This window comes from Macadamia integrifolia, chromosome 1 (assembly GCF_013358625.1).
Source record: "Macadamia integrifolia cultivar HAES 741 chromosome 1, SCU_Mint_v3, whole genome shotgun sequence".
In the NCBI taxonomy this organism is placed as follows: Eukaryota; Viridiplantae; Streptophyta; class Magnoliopsida; order Proteales; family Proteaceae; genus Macadamia; species Macadamia integrifolia.
Window position 1 is genome coordinate 4,397,934 of NC_056557.1, and position 21,727 is coordinate 4,419,660.

Here is a 21,727-nt window from a genome sequence, read left to right on the forward strand (position 1 = left end):
GTGGGGTGAAATCCAGTAGAATCATCAATCTTTAATTTGTTGCCAACAGATTCATGATGGAAAATGTGTCTGGGACCTGCGATTTGTTTTAACCGTCATTTGTTACTCTTCTTTAAATCCCTTTTATCATTCAAGAACACTGGTTTGGGGGGGGGGTGGATTGAGTTGTTTGTATTCTAACATTGGTTAAACAAAAAGAATTGATCCTCCTCTATGATGGTGGTGGTGGGCTTGGTCTTGTGAGGGTTTGCAGTAATGGGGAAGGTTGATGGGTCTGTGACAGAGGGCATCAGCCCAGTTTCTGAAATCACTAGGGTTTCTCGCCTTTGGAAATAGAGTGATGAACAGAAGAGGGTGAGATGAGAGGGAGAAAGTGAGAGAACAATACCTGATTTCTGTTCAAGGGTTGCCATTCTCTCATGTGTTTTCTTCTCAAACAGTCACACGGGGAAGGAAAATATGGAGGATGGTTTAGATAGGTTTCTCTTAAAAATAATGGGAATGACCGGATTGCCCTCAATTTAAGCTGTTATGAGTGCATGCTCATTAACAGCTAGTGCATAAATAGAAATATTTTTATTTTGATTTATATTTAAAATAAGAACAATAAATCATACCAAATGCCTGCATAAATAAAAATGTCAGATAATATAAACATAAAGTATACCAAAGTGAAGTGTCCTGGAAAGAGTTGAGTGTGTAATGGGAGCACTTACTCTTATATATTTGTATAAGCAAAAATTTTACGGAACTATCCAGTACTTGTAACAGTAGAGCAAATGGTGTCTTGTCAATGACTTGGACAGCCAATGTTTCTGACATGCTTTTTTGTTTTGACCGCCATTGGTTCTTAAATGCATTTTTTTATTGTCTGACAGGGTATCATCCATGCTATCAAGAGGGATGGATAACTCGTTGCCAAAACATCCACCTGTCTCGCGTGTTCTATCATCCCATGAAGCATTGTCGGAGCTAGCCTCCGCCCCCTCCATTAAGGGGAAAAATCTGATGAATACTGCTCTGCCTGATGGTATGGACAGCCTATTTAACTTTGGTTTATATGTGGGAAACAGTTCATGCTGATAATTATTGCAAGGGTTTTTTGGTTATTGCACTATTGCTAAATAAAATTGCCATCGGCCTTGAAATTAATGACTTTTCTAATCATTTCCAGTGTAACTAATACCAAAACTTGGGAAATAAAATAATTAAATTTACCTCACTTTTACTTTTATTTGGGTAGAAAAATATGGCAGATCTAAGCCAATTACCATGCTTGTAAAATTCTAAGTTACACAATCATGACAAGAATTTTCTATTTTTCTTAATTTACATGAAACCGGATGGAGCCATCTTGGGGTATGGTATATCTCCAATTTTTTTCTTGCCCTCTAGTCTGCATCTCTTTCTCATTGGTCCTTAGTAATGCTTGTGTTTTTTTTACTCTACTTGTATCTGACTCAGAAGGGAGACGAGAATCTGGAGGGAATCTAGGAAGCCAGGTTTCTGAAACTGCTTCGGGTAAGACAGATGTACGATTTCGGCGGACTTCATCTTGTAGTGATGCTGATGTGTCGGATACCTCATTTATAGACATGCTAAAAAGCACTGTTAAGAAGCCAGCGCTGACAGAGGCCGATACCATGGCTGGATCTTCAGAGTCATCTGATAATACACAAGGGAGCCGGAGTGGTAAAAAGAAAGGGAAGAAAGGGAGGCAAATTGATCCTACTCTCCTTGGTTTTAAAGTCTCCAGCAATCGAATCATGATGGGCGAGATTCAACGCCTTGAAGATTAACCAGTCACTGGGTTGCTCTTACCTTATTTTTTTTTTTCAACCCTTCAAATTGTACATGTTTGCATCTTTTGTAAAGCATTGTATGGTGTTTGCATCTTTTGTAAAGCATCGTATGGTATTTTTTTCATTTGTTTCCTTTCTCCTTTATCTTTCATGTCGGGGGATAGCCTGATTCAATTTTGGAAATCAAGGGAGCCCCATATAAAATTGTGACAAATTGTAGTTTAGAGACAAGCTTTGTATAGATAGATCATAGATGTCAATTTTTTGTCATAGGGGAGGTTTAGCTAATGAAGTAAATGATCATCATAAACCCCCGGTTTTCTTTTACTTATGTGTATGACTGCATTGTTGTATAGATTGGATTTAAACTTCCTATCTTTGGTGAACTCTTCGTTATCTAGTAGTTGGTCTTTTGCTTTGACACTCTAGATCCGATTATGTCAGGATTTCTCTGTTTTTCTGGGTTTTCTGGAGACGGAAGTTTTTGTGGTCTAGTTTTGACTCTTTAAGTTACTGTTCTCGTCTCCCACCGCGCGCTTTTTATTGACAGATTGCAGAACTATGGCAGATGCAGTCGAGATACACGGAAGATGGTGATAACAATCTATTGTGGCTGTTCCCACCCTCATTTAATAAATAAAACAAGAATTATATGCATTAACTCATCTGTTGTTGCTGCATGGTTTTATCTACCAAAGCCAAGGGAGAGGAACAATGGTGAAGCACTGAGAGACGAAGCTTTCATCTTAGTGCAGGCTCGTCTGGTCCTGTGTCCCATCCAAGGCAACATGAGCAGAAACTAGCACGTTTAGCCAAAAAAATTTAGAACCGGATCGTCTCCAGTGCCACTTGAGGCCCAGTGTGCATACAATGGCTGGGACCTGGGAGGGCTTGGCACATAGTCCAACACATGGGTGGTTCCTCCAGAAGTCCAGGTCCTTCCTGGCATTGGCGTCAGATGCACGCTGGGCCTCTAATGCCCCTAGAGAGGATCTGTTCAAATTTTTTAGCATAGCTTTCAAAATTCTTTGGGACAATGAAAGACATGTTTTTCAGTAGAGAAGGAAGAGTTGTTTTCCCCCTCACGATTTAGGGCCAATCTTTATTGGTAAACTCGAAACAACAATTAGCTAATGAATAATTCCATTTGCCCTCGTTATTTAAGGTGAGTGCTTATGTGAACGGATCAGGTTCACGTACGAGAATGTTCTTGTACTTCCTGTCCATGGATTTAGAATCTACTAAATGAAGAGAGAAAATTGATTCTAAATCCTCGGATCAGGGTCGTTCTTGTACGTGAACCTGATTTGCTCTCAGTGCTTATTGATGGAGTTGAAACTATCCTCTTCCTTAGCAATCCAATGATACCGATTCAAGGTGAAGGGAAACTCTGTCAACAATTTAATGTGTGAGAGAACGTTAACTAGTAGGTGGTTCTTCACTATTGTGGAGGCCAATGGGAATGCATGTCCAGACATCCAGGAGGAGGGCTTGTCATTTTACCTTCCCTATGTCTCGGCACAATTTGGTAGTGTTCTTTTCTCTACTTACATATACTCATAATTGAATTAGATCATTACTAAACCAGTTCAACGTATTTTTGGATTTTATTTATTGGATTGGACTCTCCATGAGCTGATACCATTGATAGATGTCGGTATTGATACCTTGATACAGTGGAGAGTGAAATGATCAGTTTATCATATGATGGAAGCTTCACCTGCCATTTGGGAACCCTCTCCCAAAAAAAATTATTTCCAAGTTGATGGGTTTATTCCGGAGTTTAGTTTAGTTTTTTTTTTTCCGAATAAATGCATTTTATGCGTAACCCGAATGAACTTCTCAAGCAAAAGAAGAGAGCCGAAACTTTCATGCAGAGAGAGAGAGAGAGAGAGAGAGAGAGAGAGAGAGAGAGAATTATTATATGTAAATCCCTGTGGTCGCAGCAAACTCCATCGTTTCCAATGGCAGGGAGACGGACTATAGAGATTTAGCAGCCGATATGGCTTGCTTGTCTCCTTCCATCTTATCTCTTCCACCACCCCAGAGATTGGAGGATCCAAACTCGTCCCAAAAACCCATAGAAGAATGGCTCTTCTGTTCTCTCAAATCTCCCAAAACCCTACCCCAACTCAAAACCCTTCATGCCCACATCTACAAGACCGGCCTCACCGGCAATGATCTTGTCTCGGGGCAGCTCCTCTTATGCTGCTCCCTCTCCAATTCCATCCATTACGCTCGTCAAATCTTTGATGCGATCCCTCGACCCAAGCCCTTCTTCTACAATGCCATGATCAAAGGATACTCCGAAACAGGAGCCCATCACGAAGCTCTCCGCCTCTATTCCATAATGCGGGCTCGTTCTGTTCCTTGTGATTCTTTCACGTTTCCTGTTGTTCTGAGGTCAGCTTCTAGCTTAGCCAGGATCGATGTCGGGGAAGAGTTACACGGGCTAATCACCAAAACGGCTTTTGATTCAAGGGTTATTGTGCGGACCGCACTTATCGACATGTACTGTGCTTGTGGTCTCTCCGATTGTGGGCGCCTGGTTTTTGATAGAACGAGTGACAGAGATGTGATCTGTTGGAACACCATGATTGCTGGCTATGTCAAATGCGGTGAGTTTAGTAGGGCCAAGCAGCTTTTTGATGGGATGCCCGAAAAGAACATCTCGTCCTGGAACACTCTGATCGATATGTATTGCAAGTGCGGGGACATAGACACCGCACACCGCTTGTTTGATGAAATGCCGGGGAGAGACCTTATCTCGTGGAACTCCATACTCTCGGGCTATTCCAAAGTTGGGCAGTGTGAGGCCGCGAGGAGACTCTTTGATGAGATGCCACAGAGAAATGTTGTGTCATGGAATGTGGTAATAACTTGTTATGTGCATAACCGACTATTCACAGAGGCACTGGAGTTGTTCAGAATGATGCAACTCTCGGATATCAAGCCCAATGAGGTAACAGTAGTGGCAGTGCTTCCAGCATGTGCTCATCTTGGGGCCTTGGATAATGGGCAGTGGATTCATGCTTATATTTGTAGGCTTCAAATCAAGATGGATATTTATGTCAATACAGCGCTGATAGATATGTATGGCAAATGTGGAGGATTGGAGGATGCGCAGCGAGTTTTTGATGAAGCCAACAAGAAGGATACCTTCTTGTGCAGCACGATGATTGAGGTAATGGCAATGCACGGGAAGGCAGAGGAGGCATTTAGAGTTTTCACTTACATGACAAGCACAGGGATCAAACCCAGTGATGTCACATTTGTTGGGTTATTGAAGGCTTGTAGCCATGCGGGTTTGGTAGATTTTGGAAGGAAATACTTTGAAATGATGACTGCAGAATTTGGGTTGACGCCAAAAATGGAACATTTCGGGTGTATGGTTGATCTTCTCGGTCGTGCAGGGTTCTTGGAAGAGGCTCATGAACTTGTGAAGAGCATGCCAATGGAGCCCCATCCGGTAGTGTGGGCGACATTGCTTAGCTCTTGCAGGATTCATGGCAAAGTCAAGCTAGCTGAACAAGTAGCACTTCGTCTTATAGAATTGGTGCCTCAAAGTGGTGAGACCTATGTGCTATTGTCAAACATATACTCTCAGGCTGGAAGATGGAATGAAGCAGCAAACCTGAGGAAGATGATGAAGGAAAAGGGGGTGATTAAGAAGCCTGGATGCAGTTCAATTGAGGTGAACAATGATGTCTATGAATTCTTTGCTGGAGACCGAGATCATCCTCATTGCAAAGAGATATATGAGATGCTGGAGCAGATGGCTTCAAGATTGAATACTGAAGGATATGTACCACAAACCTCTTCTGCTTTGCATGATGTCAACTTAGATGAGAAGGAACAAGCACTTCTATACCATAGCGAGAAGTTGGCTGTTGCTTTTGGGCTCCTTAGTACGCAACACAGAACTCCAATTCGGATTGTTAAGAATCTCCGTGTCTGCGATGATTGCCATCTTTTCATGAAGGTGGTCTCTAAGTATTATAAAAGGACTATAATTGCAAGAGATTGCAACCGTTTCCACCATTTCAGTGATGGTTCTTGCTCTTGTTCTGATTTTTGGTAATTGTGTATCTAATTCCACTGTATAAAAAATTCATGCAGAAGAGCTTGTTATAATTATTAATTGCTAATGCCAAACAATTAGTTTTTGTTTTTTTCAGTGAAAATCTCTAGAGACCCAATAAGTTAAAAGGGATTCTAGCAGTTCACATGTAATGATTTTTTTACCAACAATCATTGCAGGAACATGCTCCATCCTTAAAATGATGGAAGCGGTTCCTATCTCTGACAATTATCTCCCTGCCGTAAATCTTCGAGATCAGTTTTGTTGCTAGATGACAATCGCTGCAAGCTCGAAGATTCTTCAGTACTCTTATGGGAGTTCCAGGTACTGTGCGGATGAGTCCAAAGGCAATAGCTAGCTTCTCACTGTGGTGACATAAAGCTCTCCTCTTCTCTTCTTCATTGGCATCAAGTAACGCCTGGCTAGTTCTAGGGACAAAGCCCACTGTCTTCAACCTTTCTGAAACATCATCTAACATGGAATATATTTCCTTGGAATTGGGATGCCTGCAATCTCCGGCCATAAACTGATGTACAGTGTTCCCAATCTCAATTGAACTACCACCAGGGGTCTTCAGAATCAATCTCTCTTTCATGAATCTTCTTACCTTAGCAACATTGTTCCACTGAAGCTGGGCAGCATAGATGTTTGACATGAGGACATAGTTTCCATCATTGAAGGGTTCCAATTCAACAAGTTGCTCCATTGCAATCTCGGCTAGTTCAACATTTGCATTGGCTCTGCAGGCATTAAGCAATGCTCCCCACAGAACTCCATTGGGTTCCATGGGCATTTCTTTGATGACCTTGTAAGCCTCATCCAATTGCCCCGACTTTCCCAAGAGGTCTACCAAGCACCCGTAATGTTTTATGTTGGGTTCAAGCTCATACACCCTTTTCATTGAGTTGAAGTACTCCCTACCCTTGTCTACCAGTCGAGAATGGTTGCAGGCAGATAGAACTCCAATGAATGTTATGTGATCCGGTCTTGTTCCACTCGCTACCATATCCTTGAATCTCTCAAGTGCTTCATCTCCGTCACCATGCATAGCAAACCCTCCTATAATTGAATTCCATGAGCAGACACTCCGCTCAGGTAGCTTTTCAAAAACTTGGGAAGCTTCATTGATGTATCCACATTTCACGTACATGTCTATGAGGGCAGTAGCAAGAGTAGAGTTCAAGAAAATTTGGTTCTGGTCGATATATCCATGAACCCATTTCCCCATCTCAAAAGCTCCAAGGTGGGCACAAGCAGAGAGCACGTTGACAAGAGTAAGCTCATTGATCTCAACTCCTGCAATTTGCATCTGATGGAATAGAGCGAGGCCCTCGTTGTACTTCTTTTGTTTCATGTAACACGTGATCATTGCAGTCCATGAAACCACATTCCTCTCCGCCATTTTATCAAACACCAACCGGGCACATTCCAGATCACCGTGGCTTGAATAGAAGTGGACCAAAGCCGTTTGAGAGTATATATCGGACGCAAAGCCTTCACCTTTTAGAATGAGAGAATGCACTCCTTTCCCTTGATTAACATTCTCACAGGCCTTCAGTAGGATTGGGAAGGTGAAGTTATCGGGTTCAAGTCCCCGAGATCGCATTTGGATGTATAGTTCGATCGCGTGTTTGCGAGATCCGTGAAGTGCATTGGCCCTGGCCATCGTGTTGAAAACAAAGGTGGATGGTTCCGACATCTCCTCGAACACTCGGCGAGCATAGTCCATTTGGGATGAACCCAGCAATGAGAAAACGAGTTTGGCAAGTAGATTGTCGGTTTGGTGGGAGGAGCCGGTGGTTTTGATGATTTGGGCGTGGATTTGCTTCAAGTGGATCAAATGGGTGCATCTTTTTAGCAGCGGAAGATGCAGGAATTGAGGTCGATGATGCGATACAGGATCGGAATTTTCCAATGATCTGGTGGGAATGGGATTATGTATCTTGGTTCTGTAATTTCCTGTAGTTGCAGAATGCATTGGTTGGATTAGCACTAAACTTGGGAAGAACCTTCGGTTGTGTATTCTGTTCCACTGTTCCAACACCTGGGATAGTGAGCTAGTGATTCAATCACTCTCATACTCTCATTTATATGGGTCCTGCTCTTCTCCTCCTTTGCGTTCATCGCCCAGGTCTTATCCATAGCTACCTGAAAGAGTGCCACATGTCTAGACAAGGATTCAATGATTCTTGACGTCTCGCTTTTCATGCCTCTGCCAGTGCCTCATTCATCGTGCCTCTTTTCAAAATGTCGTAGCTATAGTCCAACCTCGGCGATGGAATTCCATTTATTAAGGCTATGTTTAGGAGGCAATAAAAGAAAAGAAAAGAAAAAAAATATATATATATATATATATATTTTTTTTTAAATTTCATCCCATGGTCACAATTTTACATCACCATTCGAAAAGGGACTCTTTGGATCCACCATTTGTTTATTCTCTTACCCAAAAAATTTGGTGTGTAGTGGACATACTACTAGGGTTTCAGATGCTTTTTATTTTTTATTTTTTTGTTTCTTCCAGATTTCCACTGATTCTGGTCAATTCCGATCCGGATCAATCTTGTGAAGTGCATTGGAATTTCAAATGATGGATATGGTTTGAAGCGATAACTCATCTTAAAACCTCAAGACATTCCACCTATAATATTCTTATTAAAATAAGCATGAACACCAATGCTAATATATAAAAGCATTATCTCAGGGGCCCACCTTAACAGAGTGCCTTGGTTATCATTCCATTAAAACCAAAGCCCCCAAAACCAGATAAAAACTCATTGAGAATTTCTTAATCCATGGGTTATGGTAGTTGGATGAGACTCCTGTAATGGTGCCAAAGGCATCTGTATTCTATTTACCCACAGTGAAGAAAAACTTTCCTCTGAAAAACTTGAGTAGATGTCCCGATTCTATGTTCAAAATGAAAAGCTTTACATTGTAATGATCATTTTCATAATATTAATGAGCTGCCTATGAATCAATCCATGAATCTTGGAAAAGTAGCATCGCCGTTCTCCCCATTATCCACTCCAAATCAGAAGTCGGTAATGGTACTTGACTGGCAATAAGTGACACAGCTTCTTTTGCTTCTTTATAACCACATTCTGGCACAACGAATGGGAAATCACTGCCACAGTTGATTCACAACAAGAGAAAAAAAGGTAAGATGCTTTTCCTCAGTTCTTCCCCAACTATTGACCCCTCCAAAATGACAAAAAAGTGAAAAAAACTACCTGCCCCACATTACACGGTTTGCACCATAGCTTGACACAATTTGGGAAAGTAGTTGGCATGTATCTTCATATGGAAATGGCTTCCGCGACACCCGGAACAAAGCACTGAACTTCACATAGACCTGATCAAATAATAGCTGCTCAATTCTATACTTAACAGAATGATGGTCCTAAAGAATTATAGCCCAGTATAACATTTAAGTATAAGCTCAAAACCGTAAACACAGATTTTGTACTGGCATGCGTTAGCAGACCTTAGGCCAATACTCATTGATGAATAGCTTTACAGTGACCACTAAAGAATTAAGGCCTGAGAGCCCATTTTATGGAGTGAAGTAGATAATAATAACATTGACTGAGACAACAGCTGCCCTATCTTTTTTCAGCTATAAATCTAGTAACATGCAAGTAAAAAGATCCTGAGATCAGAGGGTAATGAACGAAAAATGAAACATTTCATAAATATCCAGGGCATGTTGGCTCACTTTGAACCAGCGGCTGATTGAAAATCCCCCTCCCGAAAAAAGACATTGCAACTTCTTAAATTGGAAACATCAGTTAAGGATTAAACTATAAAGATTCCTCACGACATAATATGTAGTCATAGTGCTGAGGTAGAATCATACCTGTGGGAATCGAGACAGCTTTAGAAGAGCAGAAAAGGCCTTCTCTTCCTCACCATTTCTGTCGAGAAGATGCATAGAATGGTTATCACTCTCAACTCAAGAGCTATTTGAACGTCAAAAAAGAAACCACAGCAAGAAAGCAACTATATAACAACAAACAGACATGGGTGGTTTGCAGAAAGCCAAATGATCAAGTAACACAACTGTTGAAGGGAAAGCTGAGCAAAGCTCCTCAATTTCTGCAGTATGAAGATTGAGACCCTGCAAAGAATAATTTCCAAGTGACTACTTAATTACGCAAAGTTTCTAGTACACATTGTATTGGAAAATTTAGTAAATTAGTGATCCACCTCAGCAGGAAAAAACAAAAAGAAAATTAACAATAACAGCAATAGTAAAATCTAATGGAATAAATAGACCTCCTACCAGGTACTAGCTAAACAACACAAGCTATCATTGATTCACCAGAACATAAAGCTATAAATTTCATCTACAGAGACATCATTTAATTGAAATACCTTCATACACATGAAACCCACGGGTACTCCAAGTTCTCCAGCCTTAGAGAACATTGCTCTGCCAATTTCATTTGTCATCTGCATGGATGAATTAAAACACCATAAATACTTGCATCATGATAAAGAACAGGAAAAGCCTTTTATTCCATACATCGAAGGGGATCAGAAACCATGATTAGGACTATCATAAATCTCTCTTTCTGGGCTATATCTTGGGATTCCATTAGTCAGCAGATAGAAATCACCATGCAAGAATGCAATTTTTAGGTGAAAGCAAGGAAGCAGCTTAACTACATGCCATTTTGTATATTATTCCTCTCACAAATAAGAATATATGACAGAGAGAAAGAGAAGGTAAATGCAAGAATTTGTATTGCATCAAGTTTAGGTTCTAATAAAAAGCTTCAAGAGTTGCCAATGTCTACAATATTTTCAAATCTGTTTTACGTCTTTAACAAATCATTTTGAGTAGGAACTAGGCCAGGGTTAAGAAGAACAAATACCCGCTGACCAGAAGGCCAAAGATATGGATTGAAGCGAACAGCACGATACCCATCCTATTGTACAACAGGATTCAGTGAGTGAGTTACCCGAGATGTAAAAAGGAAAAATAAATAAGTTGCAGTCTGATGATGTCATGTTGTGAAAATGACCTTCAAAATGAGATGCTCTAGCTGGTTAATCCCATTTCCATCTTCTGCAGGGTTCGCAAGGCAACAACCAACAAATTTGGATGGGTATGTCTTTAGGACACTATGTCAGCATAAAATTTTCAGTAAGGCAATGGCAGCTGTTTATTGGGTTTTGAAAATTAATAAAGCATCAAAATTGAAAACTAATTAGCACAAGAAATGCTATTACAATTGATACATTTGTCAGCATATTTAGATGACTTGATCATCTGCAGCCCTGGTAATTCAATTTGAAAGACCACATTTTGGACCTGATGCATGAAGTGCTGAATTTTTTAACGAAAATTTTTATTTGGTGTGATGGGTGGCGATATCATCCAATAAGTGGTTTACTAATTTGACACGGTATAAATGAATAGATAGACAGAATAGCAGATGTATGTAGGTGCTGATATTGGATTTGGATTCAAACTTCATCTTCAGGCCACTTGCTAGCCTGGTGGAAGGAATGAAAGAGTGGGTTTAGAGTTTACTGACCTTGTTACTAGAGAATGATCGAATTTATGATTGATAGGCTGGACAATTAGAGCACCATCCACTCCTGCTTCTCCCATGCACTGCAGTAGCAAGCAAAGGAAAATCAATGACCATGTATATATCACTTTTTTGCACTTCAACTACTGAGTATAACCCCCTCCCTTTTTCTTTGCAGGATCCATGGGAACAAAAGCACTGCATTTGGATGGTAGCTGAAGTCAGGACTCAATCCTTGGTCCTCATAACATTCCCCCAGAATTATGAAGACACATGTAACATTCCCTCTCTAAATAGAGAAAGTCAACAAAATAAAACGGATGATGAAATTAACAAGGGGCTCAAGTGAATCATAAATAGGAAGCATAAATTATATAAAACCATTCAGTAAATGATTTCTCAATATAGAAGACAAGAATTAACCAACTTGCCATATCCTGCTCCATAATTCTTTTATAACTTTCCAAATATATGATGAACCAAAAGAGTCGAGTCAAGTATGTAGAAAAAATCTAATTTCCTCCAGTTTTAAGCATCCACTACGTATTTTGTGCAAAGAAACTGAATAAGCTATCCTTGGGATGCAAGCAAGGACAAAATCAATTCACATCTCTTAATGAATTCCCAGATACAGCAGATGTTGAAAACCGTCTCAGACCCCAAAAGGGAAGGACTAAAGTTAAATTGAATTAAACCTTATCCAGTTACATGGTATGAACAAAATTCAAAATTTATGTTTTAAACTTATTAAATGCAATTGTCACTCTATAATACAGATCTGACCAGGTTGAAGAGATGCTGCAAGAAAAAATCACAACAATCTCCAAAATGAGAAGTCGAAGTACAAAGCAATCAGAAGCATGATCAATGACCTCATATAAGAGTTCATGTACTGGAAGACAATCACATGTGAATCCCCTAAATTGATTACAACATGTTGTTACATATCATCTCTAGATTCACCTTTAGTAGATACTGTGCTGTGCATTAGGTTGACTACAAGAATGTTCAAACAGGAATTACACAGATTATCATAGTGGGCATTTACATAAGAAAGAGCAGACAGTACCAGTTCAAACGGTTACTGTCAGTAATATAAATATGTTCCCCTCTTCATCTAATTTATCAGATCAGTAAGAACAATTTTGTAAAGGGCAAAATTTTTTCTAGACTAGGCACTACCAACATCTCCGGCTATACTTAGGAGGATATAGTTTTCTTGTGTCGAGCTTATCCAGTATCGCATACCAAATATAAGATGAAGAAAAAAACGAGAAATAAACAAATGGCAATAAAAATAAGAACAGGAGATGACGATAAGAGTCGCACCTTGAGCAATAGATCAACGCTTCCAGGTAATGACGGTTCTTGGCCAGGGAAATAAGGGAATTTGTCGGCAGCCTACCCAGAAAGAGAAAAAAAATGCTTAAAAGAACGAGACAACTACGATTAAGCAGAGATGGGGTTTCTTCAAATTTGGGTATAATCTCACCTCTTCAGGAGATGCCCAGACATGCAAGTGAGAATCGATGATTTTGGGATGGAAAACCTTCTCAGACCCAACCATCGCCATCTTCGTAGCAGAGCTTCGAAATCTGAGTTTGGCCGAGGAAGGTTTCGGAAGTAGCGAAGAAAAAAAAGGGAAATGGGAGGTCGAAACTGAGAGCAGAGGTTTCAGGCTTACCGCCATGACGGAGTAGTATACACGCGATGCCTTTTTTGTTTTCCGAACCGTGCTTTCGACTACTCATTTGGGTGAGTCACCCAACCAATTCGATGAGCATAAAAAGCATCTAAGGGCATTCTCGGAATAAAGATACCCAGTTTGTGATTTACCTAATTTGGGACAAGTGGTCTATGCCATTTGACAAGATTTGGGGCGAAGTTAAGTCACCCCCTGGACTCCGAGACTCAGTGATGCAATCATCAAGTTGTGTGCTACGATCTCATGTCAATCATATGAGTTAATCTTTGGACGGTTTCGAAAGAAATTCGATGTGATACGGTTTTAGGTTCTCTGTCTTGTAAATCGATTTATGGGGTTGAGTTCTTCCAAAATTTAAGTTATTAGTTGACTAGTATGTGAGAATTTGAGAACTCAGAAAAACCATTTAGTAAGATTTCAATTTTCACGTGTGTTTATTTTGTCATTTGTAATGGTAAATAATATACTATCTTGTCTAAAATCGATAAGTTTGCTCCATTGCGACCATTCCCATACCTCATAGTAATAAAAGCCTCATACAAGAAGGAAATAAGGATCATTTAAAAAAGGGAAGAGAGATAGACACAGTAGGTGCTAATTTACGGTATACTTGTGACATACCCAACCTTTTCCCTATACATTACTGCAATTATTAAAGTAGTTGCTCAACAGGTCATGCCCAAGTTTAGGAAGAAAGTTATATCATGATATGGAAGTTCTATCATATTATGCAAGAAGCTTGCCATTATTGGGTTTTTTACATCAACCTCCCTTGTCGTTTGCCAAAATTACATAATCTCCCTTGAAAATAAAAAAATTATATTTAAATCCACCCAAACTAACATCGTGGGAGAGGTGTTAGTTTTTTTAATGGACAAACGATTTTACCCCCTCCTTCTTCTTCTTCTTCTTCTTCTTCTTCTTCTTCTTCACCATTCAACCCCTTCTCCCTAAACTCTCCGGCACAGGTCTTCCCATCGTTCTCATCGGACAACATGACAACCTCTCCATCAAGCAGGCCAAGATCGTCTCCTCGCTTGAAGATATGATGAAGAAGGATTGCTTGGATCATCTTGGATTTATATCACAGTCAAAAAAGAAGAAAAAAGGAAAAGTACATATCTTTGGAGACGGTACAGATGATGGTCTGCTCTCCGTCTTCCAACCTGAAACGGATCAGGACTGTCTGAACCATCGCAATCGAGTTCCGTTATGATGAAACCACGCCCTTGCTGGCGCCGGTGGTGCCAAATGAGTATAGCAGCGTTGCCATGTCGTCTAGGTGGGTTTGCCGAAGGTGGGGGAGGTGGAGAGACAAAAACAGGCAGAGGCAGTGGAGGTGGTGAGGCCACCGATGCCACAGGGGAAGGCGGAGGAGTAGAACTACTCAACAGTGGCGGTAGTGATAACATCGGAGACTGCGGTGAAGCCACCACAGGTGTCGGAGGGGATAGAGAAGGAGGTGGTGGCGGTGAACCCCGAGAAGAAATATCCCCAAAACAGTGGTTTTTCGTTTTCAATAGAAAAAGAAACCCAAAAGGTTGCAACTTAGTAAACCCACTGCTTCTAGCTGCAAAACCCTTGTCTAAGGTTTTTGTCTTTTTAAACCTTCTGTATTTGGTCAATTGGTGGTGTTTGTGGCTTCTGCAAGTAAACATGACGACACCTAGTCGTGGTTGTCCGGCCACGCCATTGGGCTTGGACTTGGGGTCATCTTCTCGGTCCCGCTCTCGCTAGTCTTCTGGTTCAAATTCACGTTTGCGGTCCTGTTCTAGGAGTTTCCATTTTTGAGTAAAACCCTCCATGAATCCAACACAAAAAACCCTAAAATTTGAACTTTGATCAGAGATGATTATCCCACACTTTGTATCAATAGTAGAACACGACTTGCATTGAGTTGCACTGGCGATGTAGAGGCTATGGATGTGGTTGTGCTGTTGGAGTTGTCACCGCACTTCTGAAACTGGTTTTTGACGGAAGAAGAAAAAGAAGAAGAAGAAGAAGGAGGAGGTAAAATCATCTTTTCTATTAAAAAAAACTAACATCTCTCCCACGGTATTAGTTTGAGTGGGTTTTAATGTAATTTTTCGATTTTCAGAGGGGATTATGAAATTTTGGCAAACGACAGAGGAGGTTGATGTAAATCATCCTAGTCTTAAGTATATACCCTAGGGTCTTGTAATCATATTGGTCATCTAGTTGGATTCGAGACCCCCTTATGACAGGTCAATTGTTAAATTTTGATGACCAATCTTAAACCGTATTATCCACCATGAATAGACTACTGTGATTTCTCAACCGTTACTATAAGCTCACTTCCTACACTTTTCAAACTGTTTTAAATACTTATAATGGCACATGGGTTTGCAAGCATAAGCTGATCAATGGTCTATGTTAAGATTATGATGTGGTTAACATGTCAAGCAAACCTGGGCTGCAACTGAATATGGCTGATATTAAAGGCACAATGGAAAATGAGAGAGAGAGAGAGAGAGAGAGAGAGAGAGAGAGAGAGACTTTCTAACAATGAAATTTACAAGGAGATCTACACTTATAAATATTTACAAACATTCACATCACTTTGCTTGTAGCAATAGTATCTGTACAAGTCTCTTTCTGGTCTCTTTTCTCTTTTACAATGTATGCACATCTGTACACAATTTAGTAACGGAACTGAGAGAAGTATAGACACCTAACCTGCCAGTATACAATATACTAGGGCTTCTGAGTTTCTTCTACTCGAAATATGACATACACAGACACTTCTGCACAAAGGGGAGAAGACATTTAACAGTGTCTGGTTCCTAAACGTTTTCTCCTAACTAATTCTTATAATTGTATAAAGTTGAGTGCAACATTGGATGTAGCAGCAAATTTCAAGAGAAATCTAGGAGTACGATCTAATCAACCCTAAATTTTGGAATGTTCGAGCTATAAACAAGTTCCCAAAGAGGAAACCAGTGGCCTCCTCAGGAGGTTTTGGAGTCAAACTTGGGTTCTGTTTCACCCACAGAATCCTTTGCCCAATCTGTTGGCAAATTGAGTCGATAGCCTTAGGATCAACAAGGTTACCAGAGACATCAGTGACATAGTAAGTATCTCTTGCTTTGCCACCTTTTCTTGAAATTTTTGCTCTTTGAATGGACAAACTATTTTCCCGGAATATCCTGGTAATGTCTGAGAGAAGTCCAACCCGGTCCTCGGTGCACAGTTCTAGCTCCATTCCCTGCCAAGGCCAAGAAATAAATATAAGATCATTAGTATCGTATATTCGTATCCCTTGCTCATAAATTTTCTCTGGGAGTGGTAAATATACTTCACCTCTGACCGCCTCTCAATGGCTGCTTCAAGACATTGTTTCACACGTTGTCGTTCAGCTTCCGAGCTTACAGGGAACCCATCGACATGCCGGATATAATATTCCTTCATGAAGACAATATCTATTGTTAGAACTAAGCCACATTAACTGAACAAATATCTGGGAAATGCAATCAATAGCCACGTCTCCTGAACCATGACTTGGTGATAGGAGTGAACCAACATTGGCCAGTTGATTACTTCCACAGATCATGTTCTCACAATCCAGGTTGGTTTTCTTCAAGCATCAGCTTACCTGGTAAGCCTCCTCCCTTCCACCATCAACTGTTCCATGAAACACTACATATTGCATGTCTGTTAGTGTACATATGGTGTCAAATAAGAGCTTTGGCCGGTCTCTGGACCTGATAGTAACCACAGTATAATCCTTCTCTATGCAATCCAATATGGTAACATGGGGTCTTGATCTCATATCACCAGCTCCCTCAAGCCCTGGGCTTTCCACCCTTTCATAATCCCTGTCGGCAAACATCATCTGGTGTAACCTTCTCTCAGTGTGCATTACACCAGGGGCCGGAAGTGTCATTTTTGCTGCTTTCAAATCATTGTTGCCTTTTAGGACATTGCATAGGAGTTCCTTGATTGTTAAGAGCCTTTCTAGGTCTTCAATGGCACGCCCTGTGGCCTCATCTATGACATGAACCACAGCTGCTGCTCTAGCATTGTGTGTCCAGATCTCAGCATCTACCACATGGCAATGAAGGTCAGCAAGCACAGCACATACTTCGGATAGTAAACCAGGCCTGTCAGTGCCAGTTAGTTCGATTGAGGTTTGTTCTTTAGAGGGCATCATCCCTACAGAGCCTCTTAATGAGGGTAAGAAGCAAGCATCAGTTTCAATAGTCTGCAAAGATTGAACAATAACAAGAGATGTTAAAGATGATCCAACAAAATCGAATTTGAAAATATAGAGGGGAAAAAATATGGCAAATATAAGCAAGTTATAAGGGGATTCAAACCAAAATTTACTACAGGGGTGGGAGTGATAGGTTACAAGATGGGATTGAGGAATGACTTGCAGAACTACAAGTGTGTTAGGAAACTTAGTTTACCAAAAAACTTTTATTTGGATAGTTTAAATTATCAACAATTTTAGAGTTTGAGAAGTTGAAAAATTTAGCTGAGCAAAGGCAAAACACCAAACACAAATCCTTCTTGTATATTGAAATCTTTACATTACCCAAGGGTGAAAAATGTAGATATCCACAGAAGACGGGCAATAGAGACCTTAGAAAGAATTTCTTGCAGGAGGAGGAGACAAACCGTAGTAAAAATATGGCTAACCTTTTGTATGTAGTCGATGGTTTCCCCATCTCTGATTTTATTCCCATCTTGGTCAGTCACGTTGAACACTGAAAAATTAAGTTTTGGACAGAGCAGAGCATAAGGAACAAAGAGAAAATTTTGTGTATTCCATTGAATTTGATACCGGAAGTTGTAGAAGTAATCATACCATCCATGAACCAACCACCGTCGGAAGAGATGTATGCTTTTGTTATAATAAGGTTTAGATCTGTCAGCACTTGAACAACTTCCAGGAGAATGCCATGCTTGTAAACACTGTCAACCTAAATAAGAAGAAGTTGAGTAATTCTAAAGATTTTTCTCTTAAAACAACACATAGAAACTACAACAAAGGCGAGTAACGAAAGAACACAGAAACCCTTCATGGTAGGATAACTAAGTCCTGAAAAATCTAAAATTCAACTAACATAGAGTACTAAGTTTCTGCAAATCTAGAACCAAACTAACATAGAGTTCCAAATTTCTGCAAAATTTATTATTAAACTAACATAGTTACAAGTTTTTGCAAAATCTAGAATCAAAATAACATAGAGTTTCAAATTTCTGCAAAATCTACGATCAAACTAACATAGGGTTCCAAATTTCTGCAAATTGTATAATCAAACTACCATACTTAGAGTTCCAAATTTCTGCAAAATCTAGAATCAAACTAACATAGAGTACCAAGTTTCTGCAAAATTTGTAATCAAACTAACATAGAGTTCAAAGTTTCTGCAAAATCTAGAATCAAACTAACATAGAGTTCCAAGATTCACCTGAATAACAGTAGCATGGTCACAGGCGTCGTTGTCAATCACAACTCTGCATCAACGAAAGGCAAATTAGATTTGAAAAAGACAAGAACCAAACTGTCAGAAGGGGGAAAAAGTTGAAAGAGCTTGAAGGGACTCTAAATCTAAAAAGCATCTATTTCTATAGAAAGGGATTCTAAATCTAAAAGCAGCTCTTTGTATAGAAAAATTATTCACAGTTTTGGATCAGTGGATCAAAAAAAAAAAAAAAAAAAAAAGCTCAAAATGAGTAGTTTCAGGGCCACTTCACTACACAGAAAAGCATTTCAATTAAAACCTGCTAGAAGGAAATTCTGACTGAAAAAGGTGAAGGTTGAACAGAAACAACACACTGCACATGAAATATAGAAAACCCAGAAGTTAAAGGTAGCGAAGAAGCAAGAAAAATCTCAAAAGATTAAAGACAGAGACCCTTTGCACGAATATCTTGAAAAAGAAACTTGAAACTCCACAAACTACTGAAGAATCAAAAACTCTTCCCAGAAAAAAGTCACAGAGGACAAGAAGTTAAGGCAAAATTGAAAAAGTAATTTGAAGTATGAAAAGAAACAAAAGAAGAAGAAGAAACTCCAAATACCTTGGTGGGTTCACCCTCCATATAAGCTTAGCAAACTCATCATCCATTCTTGGATTATCAAAAGTCCAAACGAACCCAATAACTGAGGAGACTAAAACCACCCTGAGAAGTAAAACAATTTAAGGAATTCCAAGGAGATGATATATAAAGATCGTTCCTAAGTTCAGGGAAGTCTAACCTGAGACGAGAGAAGGCACTGAAAGAGAAGGAGAAAGAGAGAGAAGAGACCTTAGCCTTAAGAAAACCGACTTTAAGCCATAACAAACCGGTCCGTCTGCCCAAAGGTTAACGTACGGCTTGATGCTGACGTGTCGAGATACAATTGCCTACAGAAGCAGTTATAGACCTGCCCCGGTCTGATCAATAACCGGCTGAAATTATATTCTCTGCTCCACTCCCCAGTCTTCCACTGCGGTTGGACTTCGGTACTTTGGCGGTAAAGGTAATCTCGCATCGGTGTAGGACGTGGTATGGCTAGATATGGTGATATCAACGGTTGAATTGGAATCTCAGATGGAAATAAACCGTTGTTGGTAACTTGATCTCTGTAGTTATGTAATTCGTGCTCCACGTGGTATGAACTCACGAAGGGGAGAATTTCAAGGATCACGTGAGAAGTCTAGGTGTGTGACGTGTCGTTTCTTTATCCCGACGCGTGTGCGCTGTGGTCGGATCTCTGCCGGTAGCTTTGGCGGCGATTGGCACGTAAATTTTTTTGGCCTTTTTAATAACTAACCGACGCAAAATCTTTAGTCTTCACTCTCTTGACTTTCTTTCTAAGAAGGGTTAGTTTTTAAGACTTTCCCAAAGCAAAATCCGAGCGACCGAAAGTTGAAATAAGGCCCAACGGTCTTCGCACGCAGCACGTGTTATGTACGGTTTGATAGGAAAGGTCTACTAAAGTATCACACATTAACACCAAGCGATAAAAAGGTCATTCCCTAACCCCACCATGGGATGCCCCTCTCTCTCTCTCTCATGGAGAACTCAATGAATGGTGGGACTATATAAGAAGAGAAATACAATGGGCGGACGGCAACTCAGATCCAACTTTTTAAAGTGCCTTGCGATGTATGCTCTTGTATTAGGTTTCATTGAATCTAAACCATCACCTCTGTTACACATTTGAAGAGTCAAATCCAAAATAATGATTGTTGTCATGATTTGAGGTATTGAACACAGATCGACGATATTGATGAAATTCGGATTTGTATTGCTATAGATCAATCTAGATAATTAGTTGATACTGTATCGATGGAATAATACGAAATAAGGGTAAATCTGTCAAAAAACATTGAGGCAAAATTGTTTGATTGAACTGATCTATATCGGATCTATATTTGGTATTGTATTGATTTCCAAGGTGACTGATGTCCAATATTATACCATGGTTGTAGTAACAATGAGATTTCCATAGATTAATAGAATGGTTTTAAAAATTGGTATCGAAATGATTGAATCGATCAATTGCATCAGAATCAGCATGTTGATTGATTCATACCGATTCTTAATATTTTTGTTAGTTTCTGACTGATTCAAGCCGATTTAAACCGATTCTGTAATATATTTTTAGATCCATTGTATACGCTAGTTGACCATTGTCCACCAGCCATTAGAAATTAGAGAAGGCAATGATGGACTTTGAGCCAACCCACGTTAATAAGTTATTAACGGACGCAAAGAGAGAGTGGAGTAGGGGGTAGGGGACCAGTCTCATAGTAACGGTCACAGTCGCCACCCTCGCATTACATTTATTAAACCTTTTAGGGCGGCGGCATATACAAAGGGTAATGGTACAATGGATGTGAAACTAGATCATGGTATAACTGTGCACCGGTGGAAATGTTTGGTCCATTTCTCTCCTAAATATCAGGCAGAAAAATTCTACATGCTATCAACTTAAATTGACATCTCATATGCTTAGTCAATAATCGAAATTTGTATTTTTTGATAAACAAAGTGCATCATATATTTTCTAGTAAAAATGTGATAGCATGAAAGAATTACATGTGTAAAATACGTTTTCAATTTTTTCTCATATGGTTGATGATGCATCAATTCCTAATCGTATGGATGGATTCTCGTGGAAAAATTGGTGCACCTATACCATTAAAAGATAGATGCTACATAATAGATAGACTAACACAAATAGGCTACATTACTTATTATTAGTAAGGTTTACATTTGGTAGGTGGCCAAACCCAACAAATCTTGATCCCACTTTAACCCTTTAGACTATAATTATTATTATTAAAGAAAAGGGTTTGCTACAGTGCTAGAGTGTAGTTTTCCACCAATAAAGGGTAAGAAATTGAATTATGTAGTTGATAATTTAATGAGAGAGATTGTGGGTCCATAGGTGGAAGTGAGAGGGCATTCATAGGAATCTAGAAATGGAAATCATGCCAATTATTTTTCCTATTATCAAAACTTATATTACGTGTAATTTATGAGAGGATAATTCTCAACTTAAATGAGAGAGAGAGAGAGAGAGAGAGAGAGAGAGAGAGAGAGAGAGAGAGAGAGAGAGAGAGAGAGAGAGAGA

At 39.8% G+C, this 21,727-nt stretch overlaps 5 protein-coding genes across 5 annotated transcripts in view; 2 read left to right on the forward strand and 3 right to left on the reverse strand.

Moving 5' to 3' along the window:
* LOC122078197 (protein ESSENTIAL FOR POTEXVIRUS ACCUMULATION 1-like) overlaps positions 1-2,129 on the forward strand; it is a 15,428-nt gene extending 13,299 nt beyond the window's left edge. Inside the window, exons 11-12 of the mRNA XM_042644086.1 lie at positions 879-1,030; positions 1,465-2,129. Of these exons, the coding sequence (XP_042500020.1) occupies positions 879-1,030; positions 1,465-1,799 (487 nt within the window). The 3' untranslated portion in view covers positions 1,800-2,129. The remainder of the gene's footprint in view (positions 1-878; positions 1,031-1,464) is intronic.
* Positions 2,130-3,532: 1,403 nt separating this feature from the next.
* Positions 3,533-5,979, forward strand: LOC122078207 (pentatricopeptide repeat-containing protein At3g62890-like). Its single transcript, XM_042644096.1, has one exon. The coding sequence runs from the start codon at positions 3,805-3,807 to the stop codon at positions 5,881-5,883; it is 2,079 nt and encodes a 692-aa protein (XP_042500030.1). The 5' UTR covers positions 3,533-3,804; the 3' UTR covers positions 5,884-5,979.
* Positions 5,913-8,164, reverse strand: LOC122078216 (pentatricopeptide repeat-containing protein At4g21065-like). The gene has a single exon (XM_042644106.1). It carries the CDS (start codon positions 7,859-7,861, stop codon positions 6,044-6,046), a length of 1,818 nt encoding a protein of 605 aa, XP_042500040.1. The 5' UTR covers positions 7,862-8,164; the 3' UTR covers positions 5,913-6,043.
* A 547-nt stretch (positions 8,165-8,711) lies between these two features.
* On the reverse strand, positions 8,712-13,176 carry LOC122078222 (4-sulfomuconolactone hydrolase). Its single transcript, XM_042644114.1, has 10 exons — positions 12,919-13,176; positions 12,756-12,827; positions 11,430-11,509; positions 10,914-11,013; positions 10,764-10,817; positions 10,261-10,338; positions 9,906-10,003; positions 9,743-9,800; positions 9,117-9,238; positions 8,712-9,010 (listed from the first exon to the last, which is right to left on the reverse strand). The coding sequence occupies exons 1-10, from the start codon at positions 13,114-13,116 to the stop codon at positions 8,854-8,856; spliced, it is 1,017 nt and encodes a 338-aa protein (XP_042500048.1). The 5' UTR covers positions 13,117-13,176; the 3' UTR covers positions 8,712-8,853.
* Positions 13,177-15,648: 2,472 nt separating this feature from the next.
* Positions 15,649-19,403, reverse strand: LOC122078430 (ACT domain-containing protein ACR6-like). Its single transcript, XM_042644403.1, has 8 exons — positions 19,361-19,403; positions 19,183-19,284; positions 18,570-18,615; positions 17,963-18,077; positions 17,794-17,861; positions 16,745-17,353; positions 16,453-16,554; positions 15,649-16,357 (listed from the first exon to the last, which is right to left on the reverse strand). The coding sequence occupies exons 2-8, from the start codon at positions 19,227-19,229 to the stop codon at positions 16,019-16,021; spliced, it is 1,326 nt and encodes a 441-aa protein (XP_042500337.1). The 5' UTR covers positions 19,230-19,284; positions 19,361-19,403; the 3' UTR covers positions 15,649-16,018.
* Positions 19,404-21,727: the final 2,324 nt, after the last annotated feature.

What these genes read in the sequence shown, in the direction of transcription:
- LOC122078207 (XM_042644096.1), top strand. Translation starts at nt 3,805, where the DNA reads ATGGCTTGCTTGTCTCCTTCCATCTTATCTCTTCCACCACCCCAGAGA.
- LOC122078222 (XM_042644114.1), bottom strand. Translation starts at nt 13,116, where the DNA reads ATGGCGGTAAGCCTGAAACCTCTGCTCTCAGTTTCGACCTCCCATTTC. An exon ending in GATCATTCTCTAGTAACAAG is followed by an intron (nt 11,014 to 11,429) that starts GTCAGTAAACTC and finishes ATGCTGACATAG; the next exon opens with TGTCCTAAAGACATACCCAT. An exon ending in GCTTTCTGCAAACCACCCAT is followed by an intron (nt 9,801 to 9,905) that starts GTCTGTTTGTTG and finishes TCTTCTCGACAG; the next exon opens with AAATGGTGAGGAAGAGAAGG.
- LOC122078216 (XM_042644106.1), bottom strand. Translation starts at nt 7,861, where the DNA reads ATGCATTCTGCAACTACAGGAAATTACAGAACCAAGATACATAATCCC.
- LOC122078430 (XM_042644403.1), bottom strand. Translation starts at nt 19,229, where the DNA reads ATGGATGATGAGTTTGCTAAGCTTATATGGAGGGTGAACCCACCAAG. An exon ending in TGGAGGGTGAACCCACCAAG is followed by an intron (nt 18,616 to 19,182) that starts GTATTTGGAGTT and finishes TCGTTGATGCAG; the next exon opens with AGTTGTGATTGACAACGACG. An exon ending in GAAGGGAGGAGGCTTACCAG is followed by an intron (nt 16,555 to 16,744) that starts GTAAGCTGATGC and finishes GTCTTCATGAAG; the next exon opens with GAATATTATATCCGGCATGT.